Here is a 25000-nt window from a genome sequence, read left to right as displayed (position 1 = left end):
GGGGAGAACCTGCCAACAAAACATACAGGAAACACGACTGGCAAACTGGTACTCCGGCTTCCGTCAGTGTGAACCAAGAGGTGGTCAGGGTGAAGAGACCACCCTGGGATGCAGAGAAGAGGAGGAAGAAAGGCCACAGGCCACCCCACCTGGGATGTCACATGACCCCTGCAAACCAAATGAGCCGCAGGCCCCCATGCCCTGCTGTATCTCAAGTTGCACACCCTACCCGGTAGCACCTGAAATACTCATAATGAGAGGCAGCTGAGTGACCCCGTGAGCAGAGTCTGCCTTCCTCACAGGACCACAGCTTCTCCCAGAGCGAGGACGTGTGTTTGCCTATATTCAGCTGCCTCAACGTGAGCAGACTTGCCAGAAATGCCGGGGAATGGTCACACAAATGAATAATTGGGTGGGAAGCATTTGGAAGGCTGGGTGGGGGGTGAATGAGTGAAAGGATGGAGGGAGCAAGTAGGCAGACGCATGGGCGCGACGGATGGGCGCAGACAGGGATGGGCGCGGACGGGTGGGCGTGGACAGATGGGCTCGGATGGGCGTGGACGGACGGGCTCAGATGGGTGGGTGCGGATGGATGGGTGCGACGGGCGTGGACGGACGAGCTCGGATGGGTGAGCACGGATGGATGGGCGCGACGGATGGGCGCGGACGAGTGGGTGCGGATGGATGGGCGCGACGGGCGGGCGCAGACAGGCGGGCGCGGAGGTGGCAGGCCTCGGCCGCCCTGGCTTGTGGTCCTACCTGCTGCTGCTGGGCCCGGAGGTCACCGATCTCCTTCTGGTCCTCCTCGCGGAGCCGCTTCATGTCCTCCCAGGACTGCTGCAGCAGGTTCCGCTCCCGCAGCAGTTTCCCGTTCTCCCGTCTCAGCATGTCCACGTCATCCCTCAGCTGAGTCTGGTCACTCAGGAGCCGGCTGTGGAGGGTGCTGAAACCCCACAGGAACATTTAGCCCTGGCCAGTTTCTCCCCTACACCCCAACCCCAGGTACCACTAGCCCTAAGTCCCCAAAGAGATCCAGACAGCGGCCACAGGAGCCAGGCTAGCAACACTCAGGGAGAGGCCAAGCCCAGAGAACAAGTAAACTCCGAAAAGAGAGAACCCCAACTCTGAAAATCCCCAACTCCAAAAGGGACACAAATATCTCCAAGGAAAGGAGGCAGCCCCCCAACCTGTGCCTATATTCTGCCCAGGGCAACATGGCCGGCAGAGGACAAATACCCTCTGAGGAAGGTCAGGAGCCCCAAAGAGAGAACGCCCAATCTACCTGCCCCGTAAGAACAGGCTGTAGTTAAGCCCCAAGCCAGAGATGCAGAGGTCGTGGGGCTGCCTGACCCCTTTAATCTACCAGCTTCCAAGGCTGACAAGACAATGGTGGGAGGGGCTAGCAGTCTCTTTCATAGGTAGCAAAAATGAGTCTAAAAGGCACAGTCCTCTCACTAAAGGAAGGATGCTTGCTAAGTGGCAGCAGACACGGGACTAGAACCAGAGCCCAGACACTCCTGTGTGGAAGGTGACTGCTACACAAGTGCTGAGGCCTCTCCCAGCACAGCACTCACTGGTAGAAGTCTGTCTCCTTGGCCACCTCCTCGCACCTCTTCAAGGCGTTGGTGTGCTGGTTCTGTAAGCTCTGCAGGTCCGACATGGCCCGCACACACTGGATCTTTAACCTCTCGTAATCAGGATTCAGCCTGTGGTAGGGCCTGGCCCCAGGAGCAAAGAACCCCATGAACACAGGCCTCAGGGATCACGTGAGCTCAGGCTGTGCCCTGGACTACCCCAGCCCAGGGGATGCCACCTCCTGACCCCTAGGTACTGGGACCTCCTGGTGCTTATGAATTGTGTCGTCCTGGCTTCAGGCAGCAGAGGCAGGGGTGCCAAGGAGGTAGCCAGGCTTCAGGAGCCTCTCAGGAACCTGGAGGGACAAACGAGCTCTCTATGCTCCCAGGAGGCTGTGCCACAGCTCTGGGCTCACCAGAAACTGTGATAATGTTTCTCCTGTCTTCAGCTCAGGGGTTGTTCATCCCAGATGCCTATTAGGATGTGGATGCCCAGAGCACGTAATCAGTATTTCCAGGGAGGAGACCTAACATCAGGATGGCTTTATAAACTTCCCAGGGGAGTCCAATGCGGTGCCAAGGTGAGCACATGGGACAAGAGCTGTTTTGCTTAAAGTGGGCTGCAAGGCTTCAGCACTGGTGTTACATGAAAACTGAGAGACAGACAAATCCTCAGGCCCTGCCTCAGAAACCCGACTGCCCGGATCTGGAGGGAAGTAAGAGGGCCCTGCATGCTGCACTTCAATAGGCTCTCTAGGGAAGCTGAGGCAGGGTTCCCTACAGCAGGCTGGGCAAACACGTCCTCAAAGGGAACAGATACGGAAACTCCCAAAAATATGTTCTTCAAAACAAAAAGATGCCAGGTAAAAATGGACCTTTATAAGATGCCTATATGCCAAGAACAACGTATGGGTTTACAAACCACAGAGCAGTCCAGCCAGCAATGCAGCAGGCTGTGGTCTTCAGAGATTTAAGCAGCCGGGGCTTCAGGGAGACAGTGTATGTGTGCACATGCCCATGAGCACACACACATGCAAACGTGGGTCCAGCAGTGGGATGCAGCAGAGCAAAGGAAAGGGGACAGCTTACCCCCTCGGCACTGAAGGCACAGGACCAGGGAACAGCAGTTAAGAGTCCCAGGTTCCCTATAACCCACCAGCAAGCACCAAGAGACCAGGCCCCTCCAGAAGCACCTACCCGCACAATCACCTGTGAGGCAAGCACCAACAGCCAGGGGGCTGCGCTGGCTGCTCTACCACACACTCACACCACAGCGGGTCTATCACAGAAGCTACAGCTCTGCAGGGTTTCCTCAAACATAGGATGGGACCTACATACGCCCACCTTAACCCCTAATTTGTGTGATTTGGGTCAGGCTACTAATTTCACTTGGAGAAGGCATAAGACAAACACAGAGAAAGAGAAAGGGGGGGGGGGAGAGAGAGAGAGAGAGAGAGAGAGAGAGAGAGAGAGAGAGAGAGAGAGAGAGAGAACCACCCCCACCCAGGCTTAAGGTTCCACACCTGGGCAGTATCCAAAGGTTTGGCTAAGGGGACACCTTGGAGAAGAAACCTCCAGAAACCATGGAGCTAAGGGGAAGTGTCTCCAAGTGACACAGTGATGTCAGGACGGTCACTGAGGAGTTGGGACAATGACTACCTTTTGTCAAAGGTGGCTCCATGGGTGGCGAAGGCCAGGCGCTTGCGGAGCTCGTTTCTCTCGCGGGTCATCAGCCGCAGCTGAATGGAGAGGTTCTCCACCTTGTCACTGGCCTGCTGCTCGGTGAGGAGGGGCGGTGGGGACGGCGCCTTCCCAGTGGTCCCTGCGGGTAGGTAAGCACAAGTGATTATGCGCGAAGGCACGTTTTCAAGATGCCAGCACTGTTCTGACACCGTGGCTTGCTCAGCTCCTCAGGAAGCAGTGATGAGCCCCAGGTCATCACGTCACCCCACCAGCTGCTGCCAGAACACCCACTCCTACACAGTGGGGCCACCTCAATCTCTCTTCACAGATGAAGTTGACATCAGGGTCTAGGCCATCGAAGAAACACGTATTTCTAATGGTCTTAGGAACCCCCAACCATAAATTGATTTTGTTGCTACTTCATAACTGAAATTTGGTACTCAGCAGTGTCTCAGATCCTAAGACCATCAGGAATATGTGTTTTCTGATGGCTGCAATCCACAGGATGAGAACCGCTGGTCTAGACCATCTGGTCCTGGCCAAGGACTCTGAGCATACCCACTCTCTGCCCAGGCCGGATTTCAGATCTCTAGAATGGAGTTGTTTGGGACACTAATTCTTGCCTGCCCTGGACGCCTGGACAGGACCACTATCACCCACATGACAGAGGCAGGACAGACTACCCTGGGCCCCAAGCAGAGGCCTGAGGAAGAGGGCGCGTTTGAAACAACCTGAATACTTTGAGGAGCAGAGCAGATGCCCCAAGCCTGGGACCCTGAACCATGTCCCCATCCTCTCTGATGATGGCTACACACGCCGCTCAGTCCCTCCTGCAGATTCACTGCCTCTGGATCTGCCCAAGCCCGCCCAGGTAAACTAGCCTGCAGGGTGCTCACAGTTCACAGCTTATGTGATACAGGTAAATCCTGAGGCATCCATGTTTAACCCAGGCCATGACTTCCTCACCTGTGCCCAGGACCAAAAGCACACAAATGCCCTACATTTTTATGAATGACAAAAGTCACTGCTGCTTCTGACAAGATCCAAATAGATCTCTAAGAATCCAAAGGCAAAACACTTCATCCAACTGTCCCCATAAGAATTAAACCACAGCCCTTTTTAAAAACAATTTTAATTGGTTATAATTTATTCAGATTACATCCTAAATGTTATCCCCTCACTTGTATCTTTGTGCTCCACCCTCCCTCCCTCTTCCTCCCTATTCCACCCCCCCCCCAGCTCTCTAACAGAAGGGGACCTCCTCCCCCACCATATGACTGCAGCCTAACAGCTCTCATCTGGATAGGATAGCCTGCTTCCCCTTCCTCTGTGTGCCACCAGCCCTCCCCACCAAAGGGAAGAAGTGATCAAATGGAGGCACCAGAGTTCATGTCGGAGGAAGTCCCCGCTCTCCCCACAACCACGGAGAATGAGCTGTCCATTGGCTAGATCTGAACAGGGGTCTAGGTTTGCTGCATGCATTGCCCTTGGTTGGTGCAACAGTTTCTGCAGGCCACCCTGAGTCCAGTTCTGCCAGCCTTGATGGTCTGCTTGTGGGGCTCCTGAGCCCTCCGGGTCCTTCCATCCCACCATTCTCAGTGCTCCACCCAGACCCAAAAAGACACGCATGGTACATACTCACTTATAAGTGGATATTAGCCAAACATAGATGTCCTCTGAGAGACTCCACCCAGCGGGGGATCTGGACAGAGCCTGGGAAACCATGGCCCTTTTATAGTTAACACATCAGTACATCTGCCTGACACCTCACCTAACTCCTGGCGATCTGGGGTGGGGTCAGGAGGACACAGCATCCGTCCCATTTTGTGGCTGGCTTCAGGGAGGCTGACTCACGCATGAGGCACTTGTCTCCCCAGTGGATCCAGACGTGCAAAGATAATGGTAGTTGGCTTCTATCTGTGGGGACCTGACCAGACCCCCTTCTGAGCCTTGTCTGACGGCTCATACAAACCAAATGTCAATTAAATGAAAAGTGAGCTTTGTACCTTCCAGGGGCCCCAGGGGTGACAAAGAACTCCATGTTGTTGGAGGGAACTGAGTATGTCATGGGATGAGGTGGGAGCCTCAAGCTCTTACCCCAGCATCTGTCAGCATCCCAGGTAGAGGTACCTCAGCCCCCTGAATCTAATACTCCTAAAATATATTCACTCTGATTGATTGTCTGCATCTGAAACAAACTAAGAGACATGTCTCTAGGCAGTTGTGAAAGAGCATTTCCAGGAAGAATTAGCTGAGGAGAGAATGAGCTGAGCAGTTCAGATAAAAGAGGCTGCTGTGGCCAGCCTGCCTTTGCTTTTTGCTGGCACTACCATCCTTAGCTGACATCAGAAGCCAGTTTCTTTGGCCTTCCAACATGGACTGACACAGTGGCCTTCAGCTCCAGTCCAGGGCTACTGAGACATCCATCTGTGTGGACAGCACAGCATCGGCCTCTGGGACTCACTCGGTGGGAGGACCTGAGCCAGCTGGCCACCCAGACACAACAGTGGGTGCAGACTTCTGGAGAAGTCAAGGTGCTCAATTCTGGACCATGCTCCCATCCTCATCCTCCAACTGAGTAGCATTTCTCCTAAGCAGCTGACACCCACAAAACCAGTCGGCAACACATAAGCCTCTAGCCATAGCCCCAGACTCAGCTCTGACCTGAGACCCAGGCCTCAACCACTACACTATATGGCTTCCTGATGGGGCTGGTCTCCTCGCATCTCTACTCTCCGCTCTCATCGTACCATCTTCCCCATCACCAATGCCACACACAGTGACACACAGGGCACGTGACGAGGCAAGGTCAGTCGGATCTGAGACCGCAGAAAACAGCAGCCTCTCCGACTCAGCTCTGATGGCTGCAGCAATTCCTAACAGAGACCTCAGGATGAAGCCGAGGATGGGCTAAGCCAGGGAGTTCTAATGGGAACCAAGCGGTTTGGAAAATCCCTCCCCATCACCATTCAAGTGAAACGGTTTCGGGGCCTGGGAAGGTAACTCAGTCAGTTCTTTCTTAACAAGCAAGAGGAGGTTGGATCTCCACAAGCCATGTAAAGCTGCCAAGCACAGTAGAATCTGCCGGTAATACCAGCGCCAGGGAGGCGGAGACAGGAGGAGCCCTAGGGCTGGCCGGCCAGATGGTCTAGAGTAACTGGCAAGCTCCAGGCCTGTAAGACCCTTCCTCAAATGAGGTAGATGAAATCACACCAAAGGTTACCCTCTGGCTTCTACACACACGCCCATACACATGCACAGGCATTCATGCATAAGCATACAAATTTTTAATTTTTTAATATATTTTTCCTTGTCCTTTCTAGCATTGGATAACGTACTGAGGATGGTGCAGCCCTAAGGCTCAGTGGTCACCCAGATTCCCCGAAACCTAAGTGACTAGATTATTTTCCAACAAGAATACATATGCTCCATTAGCAAGAGGAGCACCAGACCCGGCCCAGGACTATGGACACGGTAGTCGCATGCTGTGAGTGTGAGCAGTGCAGTGGCAGTGAGCAAGGGATAAACCACAACCCACCCTCTGCCACCGTGCACCGGTGAGGATCAGTGCACAGTGGGGCAGTGGGGTAGATGACTGGCTACCAGCTCTTTATAAGCCTCATTCCACGTTCCAGGTGAGCCTGAGGCTTCCTCATTCAGTGCAGGCTGCATGTTGGTTGTCAGATTCCTTGGGCCAGTGGTGTCAGAAGCCAAGTAGAAAACTAGCACTAGGTAAAAGTAGTCAGTTGGGGAGATGCCCAGGTGAACTTCCTGATGGTTCCAGGCCCTGGCTGCTGAAGCGATACTATGCAGGGGCATAGCATAGTCACCAGGCTTGCCAAAGCAGCCTTACAGAGAGCCCAGGACCACCCAGAGCTGACAGGAAGGACCTAGGCGACTGCTTCTTGCAGCTCCTGAGCTCCACTGGAGAATGCATACCGCCCACAGCTGCTGACAGAGAAACCTAAAGGAACACAACTAGCAAACTCACACAGGCACGCAAGCGCCTCCCAACAGTTCTGCTCTAAACTCACACAGGCGCGCGCGCGCCTCCTAGTGGTTCCGCTGTACACTCACACGGGCACGCGCGCGCGCCTCCCAGTGGTTCCGCTGTACACTCACACGGGCACGTGCGCGCCTCCCAGTGGTTCCGCTGTACACTCACACGGGCACGTGCGCGCCTCCCAGTGGTTCCGCTGTACACTCACACGGGCACGTGCGCGCCGCCCAGTGGTTCCGCTGTACACTCACACGGGCACACACGCGCCTCCCACACGGTTCCACTGTAAATTCACACAGGCAGGTACGCGCGCGCCTCCCACACGGTTCCGCTGTACACTCACACAGGCACGCGCGCGCGCCTCCCAGTGGTTCCGCTGTAAACTCACATGGGCACGCGCGCCTCCCAGTGGTTCCACTGTAAACTCACACGGGCACGCGCGCACTTCCCACACGGTTCCGCTGTAAAGTTTGTACATCAGACACTTATACCTGAAGACCCCACTCTGGGTGAAATGCAGGTGTCTCCTGCTAGCCTCTTTCCTGAAGAAAGGAAAGCAGGGACCCCAGCACAGCAGCTGCAGCCTTCCCACCTCTCTGGCCAGACAAACTAATGCTCTGGAACCCTCCACTAAGGCTCTGCTTTTCAGGCCTCACTGCAGCTTCCCCGCAACCATGCCTTTCTTGCTGTATTCCACAAGGAGTCTCTCTGTGTAGCAGCACGCATGGCCTTGCGAACATGCTCTCAGGCGATCCCTAGAGGAACATGCTGAGAGAGGAGAAGGTGCCCCCAGGAAACTAGATAACATCATAAATGCAAGAATGTTAAGGACTTCTCCAGGGTGCAAAAGACTGTCCAGGAGCTTCGGATCTAGCCGGGCTGGTGGGGAACCTGCCCAGCATGCACATGGCCCTGGGTTCAACCTGCAGAGGCCAGTGTCATACGGCACACCTGTGATCCTAGCACACGGCGGAGGCCAGTGTCACACGGCACACCTGTGATCCTAGCACACAGCAGAGGCCAGTGTCACACGGCACACCTGTGATCCTAGCACACGGCAGAGGCCAGTGTCACACGGCACACCTGTGATCCTAGCACACGGCAGAGGCCAGTGTCACACGGCACACCTGTGATCCTAGCACACGGCAGAGGCCAGTGTCACACGGCACACCTGTGATCCCAGCACATGGCAGGAGTCAGAAAGAAGGATCACAATTTCTAGGTCATCTTATCATGAGTTCAAGGCCAGCCTGAGCTGTATGAGGCCCTGTCTCAAAAGAAAAAAACATTATAAAAGATGGGAAGGGAGGAAGAAAGGAAGAAAAAAAGGAAGGAAGGAAGGAAGGCAGGCAGGCAGGCAGGCAGACTGTTCAGGGAAGGGCCGCTGACATCACTGGTACATTCCTTACCTTCCTGCTGCCTTGGTTCCTCCCCCAACAGAAGTCACTTTACCCTTTCCAGGAACCTTCCCTGGAACACAAGGAAACCCCTCAGCACCCTGCTTCCCACAAGCCAGGGACCTGTCTCTCTGGTACATGAGAAACCTCCCACTACTTCCATCTGCAGTGAACAGAAGGCTTCCCAAACTCTGACTAAGAGTGCCTCCTCCCCTCCTGAAAGCCTCCCTACTTACTCAAGATACAAAAGCCTATTGCAGAATTGGGTCAGGACTGACAGGAGGAGAAACAGAGGCCCACAAGTGCACCGGGAAGCTCCTCGGTGCGGCTTCCAGTGAGGGTGGAGGTGCTCAGAGAAGCCACGTGCCCAGCCGATGACAACCGCCCCCAAGAGGCCGCCGCAGAAGGACATTATAGCTGCCATGGTGATGACAAAGGAAGCTGAAATAGTGAGTAAGCCCATGGGTAACTAGGAAAAAAATACAACAACGCCCCTAGGCAGAGTGTGCAGCCCATCGTGGATTTAGGAAGTTGAGGCAGGATGATTGGCAAGTGAGAGACCAGCCTGGATTTCACTGTGAGGTTCTGTCAAAACAAACAAACAAACAAAAAAGACAAAACATAGGCCTAGGCTGTAGCTCAGGTGGGAGAGTACTTCCTAGCTTGTGTGGAGGCCTGCATTTGGCCCCCACCACCAGCATGAACTGTAAGCCCAGCACAAAGGAAACAGAGGCTGGGGGGGGGGGGCGGATAAGAAGTTCAGGGCTGCTTTTGTTTTACACAGCAAGTTCACAAAGCCCAGAATACAGGAGACCATTGTACGAGTAACTTTCTTCTTCAACTTGACACAAACTAGAGTTACCTGGGAAGAGAGGCCCCCAACTGAAGAACTGCCTTGGTCAGGCTAGCCTCGGCTACTGTCCACAGAATCACTCCTCAGGCAGGTGGTCCTTGGTCAGGCTAGCCTCGGCTACTGTCCACAGAATCACTCCTCAGGCAGGTGGTCCTTGGTCAGGCTAGCCTCGGCTACTGTCCACAGAATCACTCCTCAGGCAAGTGGTCCTGGTCTGTATGAAGACGCTAGGAGCACAGGGGAGCCACTAAGCAGCCGTCCCCACGGCCGCTCCTCTGCTGCTGCAGAGCTCCTGACCCGACTTCCCTGTGACGGGCGTCCAGCTACCCAGCCATGTAAACCAAAGCAACTTTTCCTCTCAGGTTGCCATTGGTCACAGTGATTATTACAATGGCACAAAGCACCCAGGAACTATCTGTCTCCCCAGCTTAACCACCAAGGCTCCTCTGGCGAAGACGACTTGCCGTCCTCCACTGTCTCCCCTTGACATGAAGCAGGAAAGTGGACATGGCCTCTCTCTCTAGTCTTCAGGCCCTGTTCTTACCTGTCCTAAGGGCCACACAGAAACCTCCAACAAGAGTGAATAGCCATCTGACCTCACAGAAACATCAAACAAGAGTGAGCAGCCATCTGACCTTGCAGGCTCCACCCCAACCCCCAGTGTACCTGTGACGGGCTCTGCCTCTCACTGGACCACACTGGCCCAGCAGCAACTGTCTAGTCAGTCTGTTCTCCTCAGCGGAGGATATGTAGCCCACCACAGACAATGCACTCCCCAGGCAAGCATGGTGGACTGTTGCCCTCTGTGGGAGGAGGTCCTTCCCAGGGCCTCCAGGGAAGGTGTGGAGACATTACAGGAGCTGGTTGTCTTCTTCACCTGGGTTGTAATCTGTGCCATACAAGATGGAAACCCTTGGCCACAGGTGGCTGTAGAATTTACTTCATGTGACTCATGTAATCGAGAAACTAGACGTTTCACTACATTTTAAGTCATCTAAGTGTAAAAAGCCACTTGGTAGTAGCTCCACATTGGACCGCACAGTCCTGGTGCTTTCAGGTCAGGCCATGCCAGCTAAATTGCTGTTGCAGGCAGCTCGCCACCTGCCTGAGGGGGCAGACCCCATCCTGCTGTACCCAGCCTGATCACAGCCATGCCCGCTCTATGAGGTCACACATTTCCTTACTGGTTAAGGGGGCGGGCGTGGGTGTTCAGCTGTGAAGAGAAGAGAGAGAAAAGCAAATCTTGATCCCTGTGAGCCTGAGAGGACTGGCCACGGGAACACAACCAGCTCTTGCGTGAAGAACTGGGCACAGCTAGTGCAGGCAGAGCTCAAGATGGGACACACATCAAAGATTTGTTCTCAGAGTGTCGAGAAGCAGCTGGGGACATTACTGACCCTCAGTCCATGGGCTAACTTCAAGTTCAGCCCATGGAGCTAGGCATGATGGGAGCAGAAGCAGGAAGAAGACCAAGAGTGTGTAGTTTGTGCTACACAGAGGCCCTCGGAGGAAAATACAAACCCTCTCTTCCTGCTCCTGCTACGCTAAATGCTTTAAGAAGCAGAGCCTCTCTCTGGAGCTCCCGTGAGATCATACATGCTCCCTGGAAGGTGACATCGCCAGCTCAGAGCGACAACGTGAATGTGTCTGCAGTACGCACTAAAGGGGAGAAGGAAAGCAAGACACAGGAAAGAGAAGCCGCACTTCCCTTTCCTGTGCGTCCTGACAGGCACGGTCCCAGAGAGCCAGACCCACAGTCAGAGTACAATGCGAGACTCTCTGGGACGCTCTTCCTGAACTCTAGGCGCCCTGAGAGCTATGAGGTAAATGTGCTCTTTTTGGATGTTGAAGTCCCAGTTCAGGAGGAGAATGTGAACCTTCTTTAGAAGCTTAGAAATGTGTATTACAGATGAGCAACCAGAGGCCACAATGGACAAGACAGGCCTTGAGCCTGGTGTGATCAGTGTCCTTAGCACATGTACACACACACACACACACACACACACACACACACACACACAGAGAGAGAGAGAGACAGAGAGAGGAGGGGTGGAGGCTGACCAGGCAATTCATAAAGAAGTCTAGTATGAGACCAGCTGGCAAACTCTGTCCCAAACCCTCGAGAGCACAGGACCTTACCAACTCTCTAATCCTGGACTCTGACCCCAGAACGCTGAGACGCGTGTCCATGGCTGAAGCCCCAATCTGGGCGACTTCTCTAAGCCAGCCCGGGAAGACACACTCAGAGCGCCTTCCCAGCCCCTGCTTGCCTCTGATCACACAGCCCTCCCACCTCTAAGAGGCTGTTGTAGTCTTTACCTTGAGATGCGGCAGCCAGGGGAGCACCACCTGCGCTGCACACCACTTCACACCTGGCATGAAGAGTTCAGAAAGGGCCTGAGAGGCGGGCGGCAGCCCTAGCTGGGGTGGGAAAACAAGGCTTGCTACCTCCCCTCTGTGGGTGTCAGCTTTCCCGTCTCTCTGCAGCAGGAAAGCTCAGTGACTGGAACAAGATCTCTATGAGCTTTCAACTCCCCAGACTCCAGGTCCCTACTCTAAAGGTATTACCCATGCATCACTGTCACACAGGACACTGGGACTTGCAGTAGAGGGGTGCGACACAGGGCAGAGGTCACACATGGAAGCTTGGGAAGGGTGGAACGGCATACGGCCTTCCTGCTAGCACGTGTCCAGAAACCTGAGACTGGCTACCACACTTCCCTTGTTGCAGAGGACAAGCATCAGGGGTCAATCCTGACAAGGAGCTTTGGGGCAGGGGGATGGCCAGACTCACTAAGTAAGTCTACACCCTAAAGAAGCAATAAAGTAGGCAAACGTGCTTCCCACACCTGCCTCTCTAACACAAAGCCAGGCTTTTGTTGACAAGAGAAAATGAAGACTGGCATCAACAGAGGAGGATCTCACATATAATCAGATGAAGAACTGACGTCCCTTGCCGTGGGGACCCCTCCCAGGCCACCCGTGTTAGAGACCCACTGTCCCAGGAAGGGAGAACTCACCCACACTGCTGAGGGAGCTGCTGCTCTCCGAGTCTGAGGGCATGATGGACAGGACACTGTAGGTGGAGCCTGGGGACAGAAAGGGAGACCAATATGTTACTAACCCAGGAGGGCCTCTCAACACCAGCCCAAGCTCTGCCATGTCAGCCCGCTGCACAGGGCTGGGAACCTGCAGTCAAGGCCGAAGGGGAGCTGTGACAGCCAGTATCTGGACTGGGCGCATTCAGTGCACCTTCATTCTCACACTCGCACCCTGCTGCTCAGGAGTCTGAGCAGTGGCAGAGGGAAGTCCAGGCTGCCTTCTGTCCCACATGGCTGTGGGGGGAGGGGAGAACTGACTCCCCAAAGTTGTCCTCTGACTTGCACATACACATGCACTCCTGCATTCATATGTACACACAAACACATGCACATACCACAATAATAAAAATAAATAAATTAGTAAGCTGGGTGGTGGTGGCACACACATCCCAGCACTGGGGATGCAGGGGTAGGCAGATATTTGAGTTCGAGGCCAGCCTGATCTGCAGAGTGAGTTTCGGAACAGCCAGGCGTATACAGAGAAACTCTGTTTTGAAAATAAAATAAAACAAAATAAATAAATAAATAAATAAATAAATAAATAAAGTTAGTAAGAGCATGACCATAAAGTTGGCTCAAAAGGCGAGGATGCTTGCCACCAAACCTCATGACCTGAGTTCAATCCCTAAATCCCACACGGTGAAAGGAAAAAACTGTTCTTCGCAAGTTGTCCTCTGGCCCCACACACACTACTGTACTTATAAGCCCTCCCCACACACTAAAGAAATGCAATAAGAAAATCAAGTTACTCCAAAACGTATAACAATTACAATGTCACCAAATCAGAAAGTAACCCGTTTTGTTTGGTGCTTCCCCCACCCCCCACCCCACCTCCACCGCACCCCAATTGGTCAGGGAAGACAACAGCACTGGGGGTGAGTAGGTACCTAATGTCGTTAACTTGCTGTGTATACCTCACCATCGGGTTTGGTTTCAAATATTTCCAATACCAGGTGCAGCTTGCCAGCCTCTGGAATACCCTATGGATTGAGATGCCGGTGGCAGCATATTGAACAAAGCACCTGGCCTGCTAGACCCCGGTCCAGCCTGTGTGAGGAAAAGGTTTAGCCTCACATAAGGCCCTGTCCCTGGCCCTGTCCCCTTGCATCAGTGGCATTTCACACTAAGGAGTGAGAACCAAGTGTGTACATTGCTCTCTAAGGCCACAGCCGATGCAAAATTAAAGAACCAGGCAAAGCAACGACGCTGGGAGAGCACACGGAGACATGCCAAGCAGGTCACCTCAACAGTATGAAGAGGAATGTTCTGTTCCTAGAACCAGGTGGGTGAGCACAGGTTTTGCTGTAAAAGCTATGAGCAAGCCCTGGGGCTCTGACATTAGCAAGTGCTAAGAATTACCAGAGGCAGAAGGGGCCGGACTCAAAGGGTTCTCTTATCTTCTTCCACCTCAACTCTTCTCTAGGTCCCAAGAGAAGAGAGCTGCAGTGGGGGTGGGGGTGAGGGCAGGGGGGTGAGGGGTGCGGGTGGGGAGAACAGGGAAGGGATATGGGGAGGGAGACGTAGGGCAGCCCTTAGCTTCATAGTGAGGAAACCTCACTAGTGCAGGGGAGCAATGGGCACTTCACGGGACAGGGGAGACTGAGCAGGGGATGGTGTCCGCCTGTGAGGACCAGAGGGGTTGAATATAAGCGCTGGTGGGGAGACAGCTGGCCTGCCTGTCAGACAAGGAGAAGAAGAGCGAGAAAAAACAGAACCAAATACACTGGGGGTAGCAAGAACAGGCCAGTGACCAGCAAGGACCCGGGGCCTCATCCCTGAAATCTCTAATGATCTGAGCAGACTGGGTGTTCAGCAGGAAGTGAGGGGACGAGGGAGGGGGTGAGTGGACGTCCAGTTACTTCCTCAGCAGGTGACTATGCTGTCTGCAGAGGCAGCAGGGGCACTCAGCACTCTCCTGGCATGACTGTCACAGGGCCATTTGTACATCATTTCCAGGGCACTAAAACCAAAAATATTCCCTCCATCTCTGAAATTTCATGATCCTACACTTAAAAAAAGGAAGAAGCTATGTTCACGTTGCTTTGTTCACGTTCCCATATTTCAGGTCCTACCTACCTACCTAGTCCCTGGCTTAGGCCTGAAGCTGACCTTGAACTCCTGATCCTCCTGCCTGTCTCCCAAGGGCACCGCCATGCCTTGTGCTGGGGATGGTACCCAGACTTTGTGAGTGCTGGGAGGATGAGCAGCTTGCCAGCTCTACAATGGGTTTTTACTGTGCCTTTCACACCTGTGCACTTTTGTATCAGAAAAGGGAACACTGTGGTTTCTTTCTCTCTCTCTCTCTTTTTTTTTTTAGTTTCTTAAATTTTTATTTGTAGGTAGAATATCAATTACACAAATGTATAATATACAATGTAATACTTCAATTCTCACGTATAGATATGTAACAGATCAACTGCAGGTGATGCCCATCTTCTCTCACAATTCTCATTTCTATTTTTTCAATATTTCTTATTTAGAAATTATACTAGAATCATATCATCCCTTTCCCTTTCCTCCCATGCACTCCTACACCTTGCTCTCTTTCAACTCAAGACTTCTTTTTCTTTAACTGTTGTTGCGTGTGTGTGTGTGTGTGTGTGTGTGTGTGTGTGTGTGTGTGTGTGTGTGTGTACACGCACGCGTATGCGTGTGGTGTGGTGTGTATACACTATGCTGTTCAGTTTGTATAACGTAACATATGGAAATCTTAATTCCTCTTTTTTATCACATGGTGCCCTTAAAGTCAGGCACAACCAGGCCTTTCATAAACAACAAACAAGACTCTAACAACCATATTTCAGTTCTAAACTCAAGGGGCCATCTTTTAGATTGTATCTGTTTTCTCTATGGTACCAGGAAGCTGCTATACGGTGGCTTGTTTTGAAAAACAAAACAAAACAAAACAAAAAAAAATCTGCTTGGGAAAGCAGGCACAAATAATTGTTCCCAGTCACACCCCCACAAGTCTGTGCTCAACTCGGTCCAGCCTGGCACTTGAGCCTGCACTCTGTAAACACCAGGACGGAACGCTCGCTTCTTTCTCTTACTGGCATCCGCAGTGTCCCATCTTCCAGTAAAGCCGTCTGCCCCACACACATCGCCTCCTCCTCCCCACGGCACATTTCCACTGTTAATTAAGCTTGGCAGATGCCCCTTTTCCTCCCTGCCTCGCGTCCTCCCTAGCTGGGGGAGTGCCTTTCACATCTCTGCAACCAATACATTTTGTTCCTCTTCCATGGTCCCAGTCCTGACTGGGCTATGTATGAGGCCTGCCCAGGGGCAGAGTGACATCTTTATCTGCATCTCTGTGCATCATCTTGGCCCCTCATCACAGGCAGCTGCCCGGGCTCCCTGCCCTGGCAAGGCTGATGGGGGGGCGGGGGTAGTAACTGATTAAGACTGACTAGGGCCCACTTTTCACAATGTTCTCAGAGCCTTGGACGTCATTAGGGGCAAAGGGCCCAAAGATGGCACTGTCTGAGCAGTGTTTTGTCTTCATAACTATTGTCTTTAAGGCCCCTCTGTGGTCAGGACTGTTAGCAGGAGGCAGCGGATTTAGCTTCCTTCCTGCCCCATCACCAGCACCACCACCACCACACACAAGCTACACAGTGTCCTTTCAAAGCTGATAACTTCCTGAGAGGCAATTAGCAGGCGTCACCTCCTTCTGGGGTTTCGAAATCAACCCTGAAGGCCAGCAGGAGTCCCACCTCAGCCCAGCATACTTAGACGTAAGAATGTGGCAGTTTCCCGGATTCCCGAAGGAACTTCTGATGCAGCTAACTGAACCCTAAGGCATCCTAGGAAGTGTCTGTGGAGGAGAAGCCTGCCCTACCCGGAAGCCCAGGCCACTGAACACTGTAAAACAGTCCAGCTTCCCTTACATGTGATACCTGAGGGCCAGGCTGTGTGACCCTAAACAGACTAGAGTAGCCCAAGTGACATATGTGGAAACACTGCCACAGAAGACAAGCTTGAGGCCGGCTTGGACGGATGTGTGGGCTTGAGGGTCACCTACGCGGGTTCCCTGCCATCTAAGGAATTGCTGAGGGACCTGGTTAAGTGGTAGATGAAGGCAGGATCTGAGACCGCACTGCTAAGAAACCCTGGGACATGTGGACCACACAGATCAGCAGTGCAGGGACCAAGGGCAAGAGAGGTGGGGGTGTGGCCACACAAGCCCTGGGGGAAGCAGGTACCCGGGAAGCAGCTGGCCTAGTGACACTCTGGGACTGCCCCTTCACAAGCATTATCTCTGTCCTTCAGAAGAGCTCAGGCCTGCTGACTCTGTTTACAGTGTGACTCAGACCTAATGGGTCACCAAGGATACTTCCAGAACTGTGGTGATAAGGGAACAACGCCCCAGACTCCCAGGTCTGTTTCTGCAGGCTGCAGGGGCCAGGGAGTGCGTCCCTTCACCCACCCCCTCCATCCACCTGGAATTGTAGAGGGCTGGGTGACTCAAGCTTCCACTGTGGAAACTCAAAACAGCTGGACTAGCATGCAGAGGTCCCTGGCCACCAGGCACCCTGAGACGCTGGCCACGACAGCCTAGCCCCTGCCACTCAACCACTGGGTTGCCATTCCCCAGGCCTCTCTGGGGCCCCAGCACGGCAGGCAGGCAGGCAGGAAGCAGCAGCAGGTGGCCCACCCTGCCATCCTCCTCCTCCTCACACCTGAAGAACTACAGCCCACAAGTCCAGTCACTCCCAGACTCACACATGTCTCTGCAGGGCACTGGGTCAGCTGAGAGGAACCAGGCTCAGAAGCTCCAGAGGCTGCACACCTGCTAGGAGAGTCAAGAGAGAATCCGTCTCATCTGAGCCCCTAGGCCAAAGGAGATGTAGTGACCAGAGCTCAAAGGCCGGGACCAGCTTCCCTGGGCTTATCTCCCAAATCCGCCCTTAACCCTCCCCCCTCGGGCTCTCTGTGTGGCCATATGCTTACTGTGACAAGGGGATGGTAGAAATGTTCTTGTGACGTTCCTGTGAAGACTAACTGAAAGGCTCCACAGCAGCTGAAACAACCCCCAACACAGCCAGCCCCAAGCACAAGCTGCTGAGCTTAGGTTCTGGTGAGCTAGCCTGCGGCAGCAGGTCCTTCCCAGCCTGCCCTTCTCCACTCCTGCGTTACCTCAAGAAGGAAGGCTGCAGCAGTGAAGTCAGTCCATAGGAGACTGCAGACTGCCTGCCACTCAGTAACAGTTCAGGATAGCAGCTAATGGGTTCTCAGCCTCATAAGTGCTCGGACTGTACGTGCTTTGGCTCACACTGCAGACATTGCTTCAGTTAACACCCACAATGACCCGAGGTCCTCATTAAGTTCGTTTTACAGAGGAGGAGCCAAGGCTCTCAATTACTTGACTTGTTTAAGGTGGAGCTGCTAATGGCAAACAGGACACAATCCGTACACACCACCCTTCGAGTCTGGACTCTTGGGGCTCTGAGGTGGCAGGACATCCAGAGGAGAACGCAGAGCACGGCCTAGCCCTCACTGGTAAGCCGCTCTCTCCCCCCGACCGTGGAGATGAGGAAGAGGCGGGTGGTGAGAGCCACTGTTTGCTGCTCACCTCCTGTCCTACTGGATTAGGGAAGCCTCCTGAAGAACTGGAGCCCCTGCTCCAGGCTGCACACACTTGAGACCCAGCACCCACAAGCTCAGGCATTTCAGGGAGCATCCCAGGGTGTGTGCATGGCCCTGGGATGTGGCACACACAGACAGCATGTCAGTTAGGGAAGTCCTCCCTACCCCATGTACCTTGGGGGTCCATCTGCAGGTGAAAAGATGCTGACCATCTCTGTGCACAGCGAGCTGGTGATTCAGACCATGCCTGGTTTGTCCTCAGTATGCACACTAGGATTTGATGTCAGTTCCCTAACCCCTAGAGGTGACATTACAGTGTTCTTTGCAAAGTTTGAGGACACTCACTTTCACTTGGTAAAACAGCATAGTCAGGGTGCTTGTCTCTCCCCTTTGGGGGTCACCACGCACTAATCTAACTTGCAGAGGTGGTACTGCCTAGGCAATGGGACCACGCACCTGCAGGGTGGACAGCAGCCCTGGGGGAGCGACAGGAGCACAGTGCTGGAGGCTTTGTGCTGCAGATGTTGAAGCTGGGAGGCAGGACCTCAGGAAGCCCAGAGGTCAGTTTTGCCTCTGTAAGTCCTCTCCGATCTGGAACCCGTAACACGAAACAGGAGAGAAAACAAAGTGTACAAAGGCGGAGTTAATGAACATATACAACCTTCTTGCTCACTACTTGCTGGCCTGGTAGAGGTGGTGTGCTTGGTGTTTGTTCTGTCAGGATGAAAGGTCAGGTCAGATAGCTGCCTTCCCCACCCCCACCCCCCAGCAGAAGGCTTTGGGGACACTGCAAGCAAGTGCCTGGGAACATTAGCTCCCTTCAGAGAGGCTGAGCTCTATGGGGAAGGTGAGGAAAGAGTGCAAGGGGCCTCGCACTGTCAGCATCACCAAGTAGGGACAACCTTTAATACTGTCTTCCATCCTGCAAACAAGTCTGACTTCCTGCTGTCACTCTTGACTGGGATGGGTGGCATATTTGTACCCAAAAGGTACCAGAGGTGCAAAAAGGAGGCTGGACCACAGTTATATCTAAACGAAAGGCTGCTCTTGCAGGCTAGGAAGGCGTGATGGCCACTCTGTTACCACTCTGGGCAGACCTGCAGATAGCATTAACTCAGGTGAGACCATCTTCCTACTGTGGGTAGCACCACACCCTATGCTGGGATCATGGACCACATAAAAAGGAGGAGGTTGGGGATAGAAATGATCAAGATACATATTTAACAATGAGGAGAAGAGGCCGAGGGAGAGGATGACAGAGTTAAGCACAAGCATCTGATACTGTTCCTTTACTATGGAGGTCACGTGACCAGCCACAGCGAGGTCCTGCTGCTGTGACTCCATCATGATAGAATATAACCAACCTTACACTATAAACCAAAATAAACCCTTTCTCCCCATGTTACTTTTGCCAGCAGTATTTTACCACAGCAACCGGAAGAGTACCTAAGACAGGAGGCCTTTCTCCCTTCCCAGCATTCTGCCAGCCTGGCCGGCCTCAGGCCTGCTCTGCCTTCCCTTACAGATCTGCCTTCTCCCTCAGTCCTCACTGTCACCTGTATGTGGGTATCAGCCAACCCAAGCCAGAGGGAGGGCGTGGTGTACTGTACAAGGTGCCTCCCTTGACAGCACGTCTACACCGGGAAATAGTACCCACTCTAGTGCTCAGGGGAAGACTATCAAGATGGCTCAGAAGGCAAAGACATCTGCCATCAAGCCTGACACACACCGTGGAGAGAACCAACTCCCTCGATTTGCCCTCTGGCCTCCACACCTGTGCTGGCACCCACACACACTAGCGTGCTAATATCCAGATAATGCAGGGAGGTCATGAGGACACAACAGAGAACAAGACAGATAAACCTCTGTGCCCCTAGAGCTCATGTGAGCAATGGAGGGCGTGAAATACAGAAAAACAGGAGGGCTCTCTGAGGAACTCATACCTGAGCAAAGAACTGAGGCCAGGGTAGGAGTGCTGAAGAGGGCTGTTCCACGCGGCCAGGAGGGGGAGAGCAGAGGCGCTGGGCCAGCGTGTAGGAAGGCCTGTGCGGTCTGGATGGGGTAAGCTGCAGGTGCAAGTGACGTCACAGGAGAGTTGATTCAGGTGGCCTTACAGGCCACAGGAGGATGTGGAGCTTTCCTCTGAGTAAGAGAAGAAACCTCCAGAAAGTGTGTGTGTACTTCTTTTCTTCCCTTCTAGTAACCCCTTTTCCTTTCTATACTTACTCAAACTACGAAGCCAAGCCCCTCCTCCATAAATGTACACATAAGGGAAATTAAAAACAGCTGAGGGTGTAAGGGACCCAGCGCAGTGCCCGTCTGGTATGCACAGGCCCTGGGGCCAATCTCCAGCCCGCATATGCCGGGTAGGTGGCACGTGTCTGTAACCCTGGTACTCAGGAGATTTGAGGTTTGTAGCCAACCCAAGCTCCATGAGACAGTGATGACAAAAAAAAAAAAAAAAAAAAAGAGGGGGAGAAGAAGGATGAAGGAGGAGGAGGAAAAGGAGGAAGAAGAGGAAGAGCAGGAGAAGTAGCCGCACCAAGAGCTAAAGCTGGGCCAGACAGTGCACTCACTCCTACAGTCCCAGCACGTGAGCGAGCGGCGAAGGCGAGAGGAGAAGGCATGGAGCCTGGCTAGGCAGGAAGATGGAGCTGGGGCATAAGGAGGTCACTTAGCATGTCCCCCTAACTGATATACAGGGGGCCATTAGAGGGGGACCCAACGGTAGGAAGGATGAGAGGAAGAACAGGAAGGAGATGTGAAGCTCGGTGCTGGTGTGTTCGGTGGGGTGTCCAAGAAGGGGGCACTGTTCACAGGGGCAGAGAACTGAAAAGGGGTGGGCTCCATGAAAGACATTCATCAGAATTAAGCAGCCTGAGCGCACTGAAGAGAAAACCTCCATGCTGGGTTGGTGGTGCGGCGCTGAGGCACTTGCCTCCTATGCTCTGAGGTCCTGCTTTCTACTCTCAGCCCTGCAAAAAACCCAGACCAGGAACCCTGTGAAGACAGCCTCTTGAAACTCACACTGCAGTCCCGAGCTTAGGGAGACCGTGCCAGCCTGAGGCAACCCCTTTTAGGAGCACGTGCAGGTCTAGTCCAGGACCTCGGGCTTGTGAGCTGACTGACATCCTTAGCAAACACAAGCAGATACAGCAGGGGGAGGCCCGATCCAGGACTTCCTGACAAGGATGGGTGGTGACAGGGCTGTAGGCCACAGGACAGAATTCTGGGCAAATGTACCTATGCAGGCATGAGAGGGAAGGCTTTCTGGAGGAGGCACAGAAAGAATAAGAGAAGGAGTATTCTAGAAGGCACCAGGAGAGAGCTTGGGAGGGCTGATATATACACACACTAGCACAGAGTAGAGAGGGTCAGAAAGAAAAAATTAGTGGGGGGACAGGGGGCTGGGGAGATGGCTCAATAGTGGGGGGACAGGGGGCTGGGGGGACAGGGGGCTAGGGAGACGGCTCAATAGTGGGGGGACAGGGGCCTAGGGAGATGGCTCAGTCAGTGAAATGCTTCCATGCTTGCATGAAGATCCAAGGGTAATCCCCAGAATCCACCCCAGAATCTATGATTTAAAAAAACAAAACAAAAGTCAAGTACAGTGTTACATGATTATCTCCTATTGCTGGAGAGGCAGAGGCAGGTGGATGCCTGGGCCTCACTGCTCAACCAGTCTACCTTCCTCAGCCAGGCCCAGGCCACTGAGAGACCCTCTCTCACAGGAGGCTGTCCTCTGGCCCCACACACATGCACATATGCAAAAGGCACTGTGAGTTAGTAAGAGAGTTAAGTAGCTGCTTGACTTCCCCAGCAGAGAAAGGAAGGGCTTATATCAAAAACTAGAAACCAAAAGGGGCATCTAGAAAGAACCACCACACCCTCATCTGAAGCACTCTGCTCAAAAAGCCTGAGCCTGCATCTGGAAGGGAGCCCGGGGCCATTAGTGATCCCTGCCACGGGCAAGATGGAAAACTGAGTGTCGCCCCTGGGTTCCTACCGGCTGGACCATCTCCGGAAGCTATTGTACTGTATATAGTGCTCAGCAGGCTTGCTATAATTAACCACTAATTGGAATAAAACGCCAAAATCCAATCTGGTCTTCAAATCTCTTTTTTTAAGTCCTATATTTTATTTATGGCTGTGAGCATGTCTGGGTCTGTGTGTGTGCACACATGTGTGTGCGGGTGCCCACAAGGGATGGAAGGGGGCATTAGATCTCTGTAAAACTGGAGTCAGAGGCACTTGCGAGCCACCAGAGCCCAACTCTGATCCTCATGGGTGAGTGGCACTGATCTTAACCTCTGGGCCACCTCTACAGCCCTCTCCGCACCTCTTAAATGACTGGACTCAAAAGAATCTTCCAGGGAAAATAAAATGATACCAGTCTCTTTACATTGATTCTTTTTGTAAAGCCCTGCCCAAAGCACACAGTCTTCTGCTCCCAGCCGTCCACTCAGGTAAGGTGACGTGTGAAACCGCTGCTCCTGATCATCTAGTACCTGGTGTGAATGCTCAAACAGCAGCCTTCAGGGAAAAGAGGCCAGTCCCCAAACCGCAGAACAATGGCACGTCCAGCCCTACAGAAATCTACTTGGTTCTTACTCTCTGCCACACTCACAGCAGGAGCAAGGAGTTCCCAGGCGAGCAATGAGCTGCCACACCCACACACTCAGGCAGGGACAATAGCTGTGCCGTCATCCTCCAGCCTCACCAAAGAAGGGCGACAAAACATGAGCAACCACCTCCTTAAAACCCGAAGCAAAGCCTCCACCTGCGCCAGCTTCACCTCAGTGATCTCAGTGACCCAGTGCTGATGTGGACTTTAGCCCAAGGGCATGGCCAGTCTCATCCCCCAGTGGCCAGCTGGCAGGTCCACTGCTCGTCCTCAGCACAGAAGAAAGAGCTCTTCTGCCCAGATACGACCACAGGAAATGAGGAAGGGGAACAGAAGTCCTTCAAATGCCTAAGAGGATGTGGGTTGTCTTTTGCACAGACAGAGAGAGTTGATCTTGTGCAATAAGAGAAAATGAGAAAATATTTCCCTATTTTGTGGGGGGTTGGGGGTAAACCCCAAAACCCACATCTGTAACCATAAAAGACAACAAATGAAACCACAGGATGCCAGTCCTCAAAGATACGAAGCAGTCCTACAGCTTGAGCCTGGTGGCCCTGTGAGGGCACGCCCAGTCTCTTTCTTTTCTCACAGGGTCTGGGGTCACCACCAACCCCGGTGCCTAGGCATGCCAGGCTATGTTCATCCTACCCTAGTATATGTTAGTTCACAAGCAATACACTAGCATGCCTCTAGGTTGCCTAGCAACCTCTGATGTCATCACTTGCAGCTGCCAGGTGTGTGCCAGACTATGAAATCACCAACCCACTACCTCATCTGTTTCCCTCTCCCTCTCCCTCTCCCTCTCCCTTCCCTCTCCCTCTCTCTCCCTCCCCCTCCCTCTCCTTCCCCCTCTTCCTCCCCCTCCCTCTCCCTCTCTCTCCCTCCTCCTCCCCCTCTTCCTCCCCCTCCCTCTCCCCCTCCCTCTCCCTCTGCCTCCCATTCCCCCTCCCCTCCCCCTCCCCCTCCCTCTCCCTCCCCTTCTCCCTTGTACTCTCCCTGCCTGTCCCTCTGAGTCTCTGTCTGTCTCCCTCCCACTTTATACATTCATCTCTCTCCCTCTCCCCCTTGCCCTTCTCACAATAATTAACTTCCTTGTACCACACCTGTTGTGCGGCGCGTAATTTATATATCCTAACAGTATAAATGCTCACCATGAAACACAAGTCAAATAGAAATATTGCCCCCAAGCTTGCATCATGCTGGGGAGAGATGTCTTGCCCCAGCTCCATTCTGTGGGGCTGAGAAGCCTGAAGCCCTCAGAGGTTAACAAATAACCCAGGTTCTACAAGCCAAGAGCCACTCGGGTCCTCTGACCCCTAAGCCTGAAGGAACCGCCAAGCTGCCTCTGTTCCAATAAGGCCCACACCAGCCTCGCTCGTCCCTCACCCTGAGGCTGCCAGACTGTTCCTGCTGGTGTTCACAAGCTGAAGCCATAGGGCCCCGTCCCCAGTGTAGTCCCAGCACATATGCATAGAGTGACAAGTTCTTTACTGTATACAATTCTATACTCTCTCTTCTCTCTTTTAACTAGCACTATATTGCTTTGGTGATCACAAGGGGAGAGAGTCACCATTTAGGAAATGGTAAGCCAACATAGTTAAAACATGCTTTTGAATCTTCAGTTTCTGTGCAAAGAAATCAGGTAACTAAAAGGAGGGTCGCTGGACAGACAACTAAGAAAAGGGGGGAAATCCAAGCCGCTGTTGCCAACGTCACGTCAGCCAATGAGATAGAGGAGGAGAAGGACGGCGGCAGAGGCCAGTAAGCTTGCACAGGCCTCACCAGAAAGTATCTATTTTTAAAAGTGCCTCCCATTTCATCACATTTCAGAAAAACAAAGAGGAGACCTTGAGGGGGCAGACAAACAGGTCCCACAATGACAAGCGGCGGGTGTGCTTGCGGCAACAGCAGCCACCCAGAGCCCGCCAGCGATCTTCATCTGAAAAATTCTGATTTCTAATGGCAGATGGGGCTCCAATAGCGAGTCACCGTCAGCAGCGGCCCCACAAAGTGCCAATTTTCATATTCCCTAGGGCCTGCGGGGCTCCAGGCTTCTTGGCTTAAATGGAAACTGTCAGATAGGATTTTGTGCAAACATGCAGTTTCCTGGGGGAGGTGGGGGGGGGAACACTGAGAATAGAACTTGTTCTTTCATTTTCTGACAGCGTTTTGTACATAGTGG

General features: G+C 53.1%; 1 protein-coding gene across 7 annotated transcripts in view; it reads right to left on the bottom strand.

Annotated features, from left to right (window-relative positions):
- The window catches only part of LOC311605376 (disks large homolog 5), a 120050-nt gene that overhangs the window by 62088 nt on the left and 32962 nt on the right, over positions 1–25000 (bottom strand). For 3 of the 7 annotated variants that reach the window (XM_084795864.1, XM_084795867.1, XM_084795863.1), the window contains exons 2-5: positions 12528–12596; positions 3234–3396; positions 1575–1718; positions 760–943 (exon numbers count right to left, since the gene is read on the bottom strand). In XM_084795864.1, the coding sequence (XP_084651990.1) occupies positions 760–943; positions 1575–1718; positions 3234–3396; positions 12528–12596 (560 nt within the window). Of the gene's footprint in view, positions 1–759; positions 944–1574; positions 1719–3233; positions 3397–10173; positions 10315–12527; positions 12597–25000 lie in introns of those variants that run through there. The other 4 variants (XM_084795866.1, XM_084795865.1, XM_084795869.1 and 1 more) reach the window with 3 other exon arrangements.

The sequence above is a fragment of the Acomys minous genome (genome assembly GCF_964271855.1).
Source record: "Acomys minous genome assembly, chromosome: 9".
NCBI lineage: Eukaryota > Metazoa > Chordata > Mammalia > Rodentia > Muridae > Acomys > Acomys minous.
This window is presented reverse-complemented; position numbering and strand designations above follow the sequence as displayed.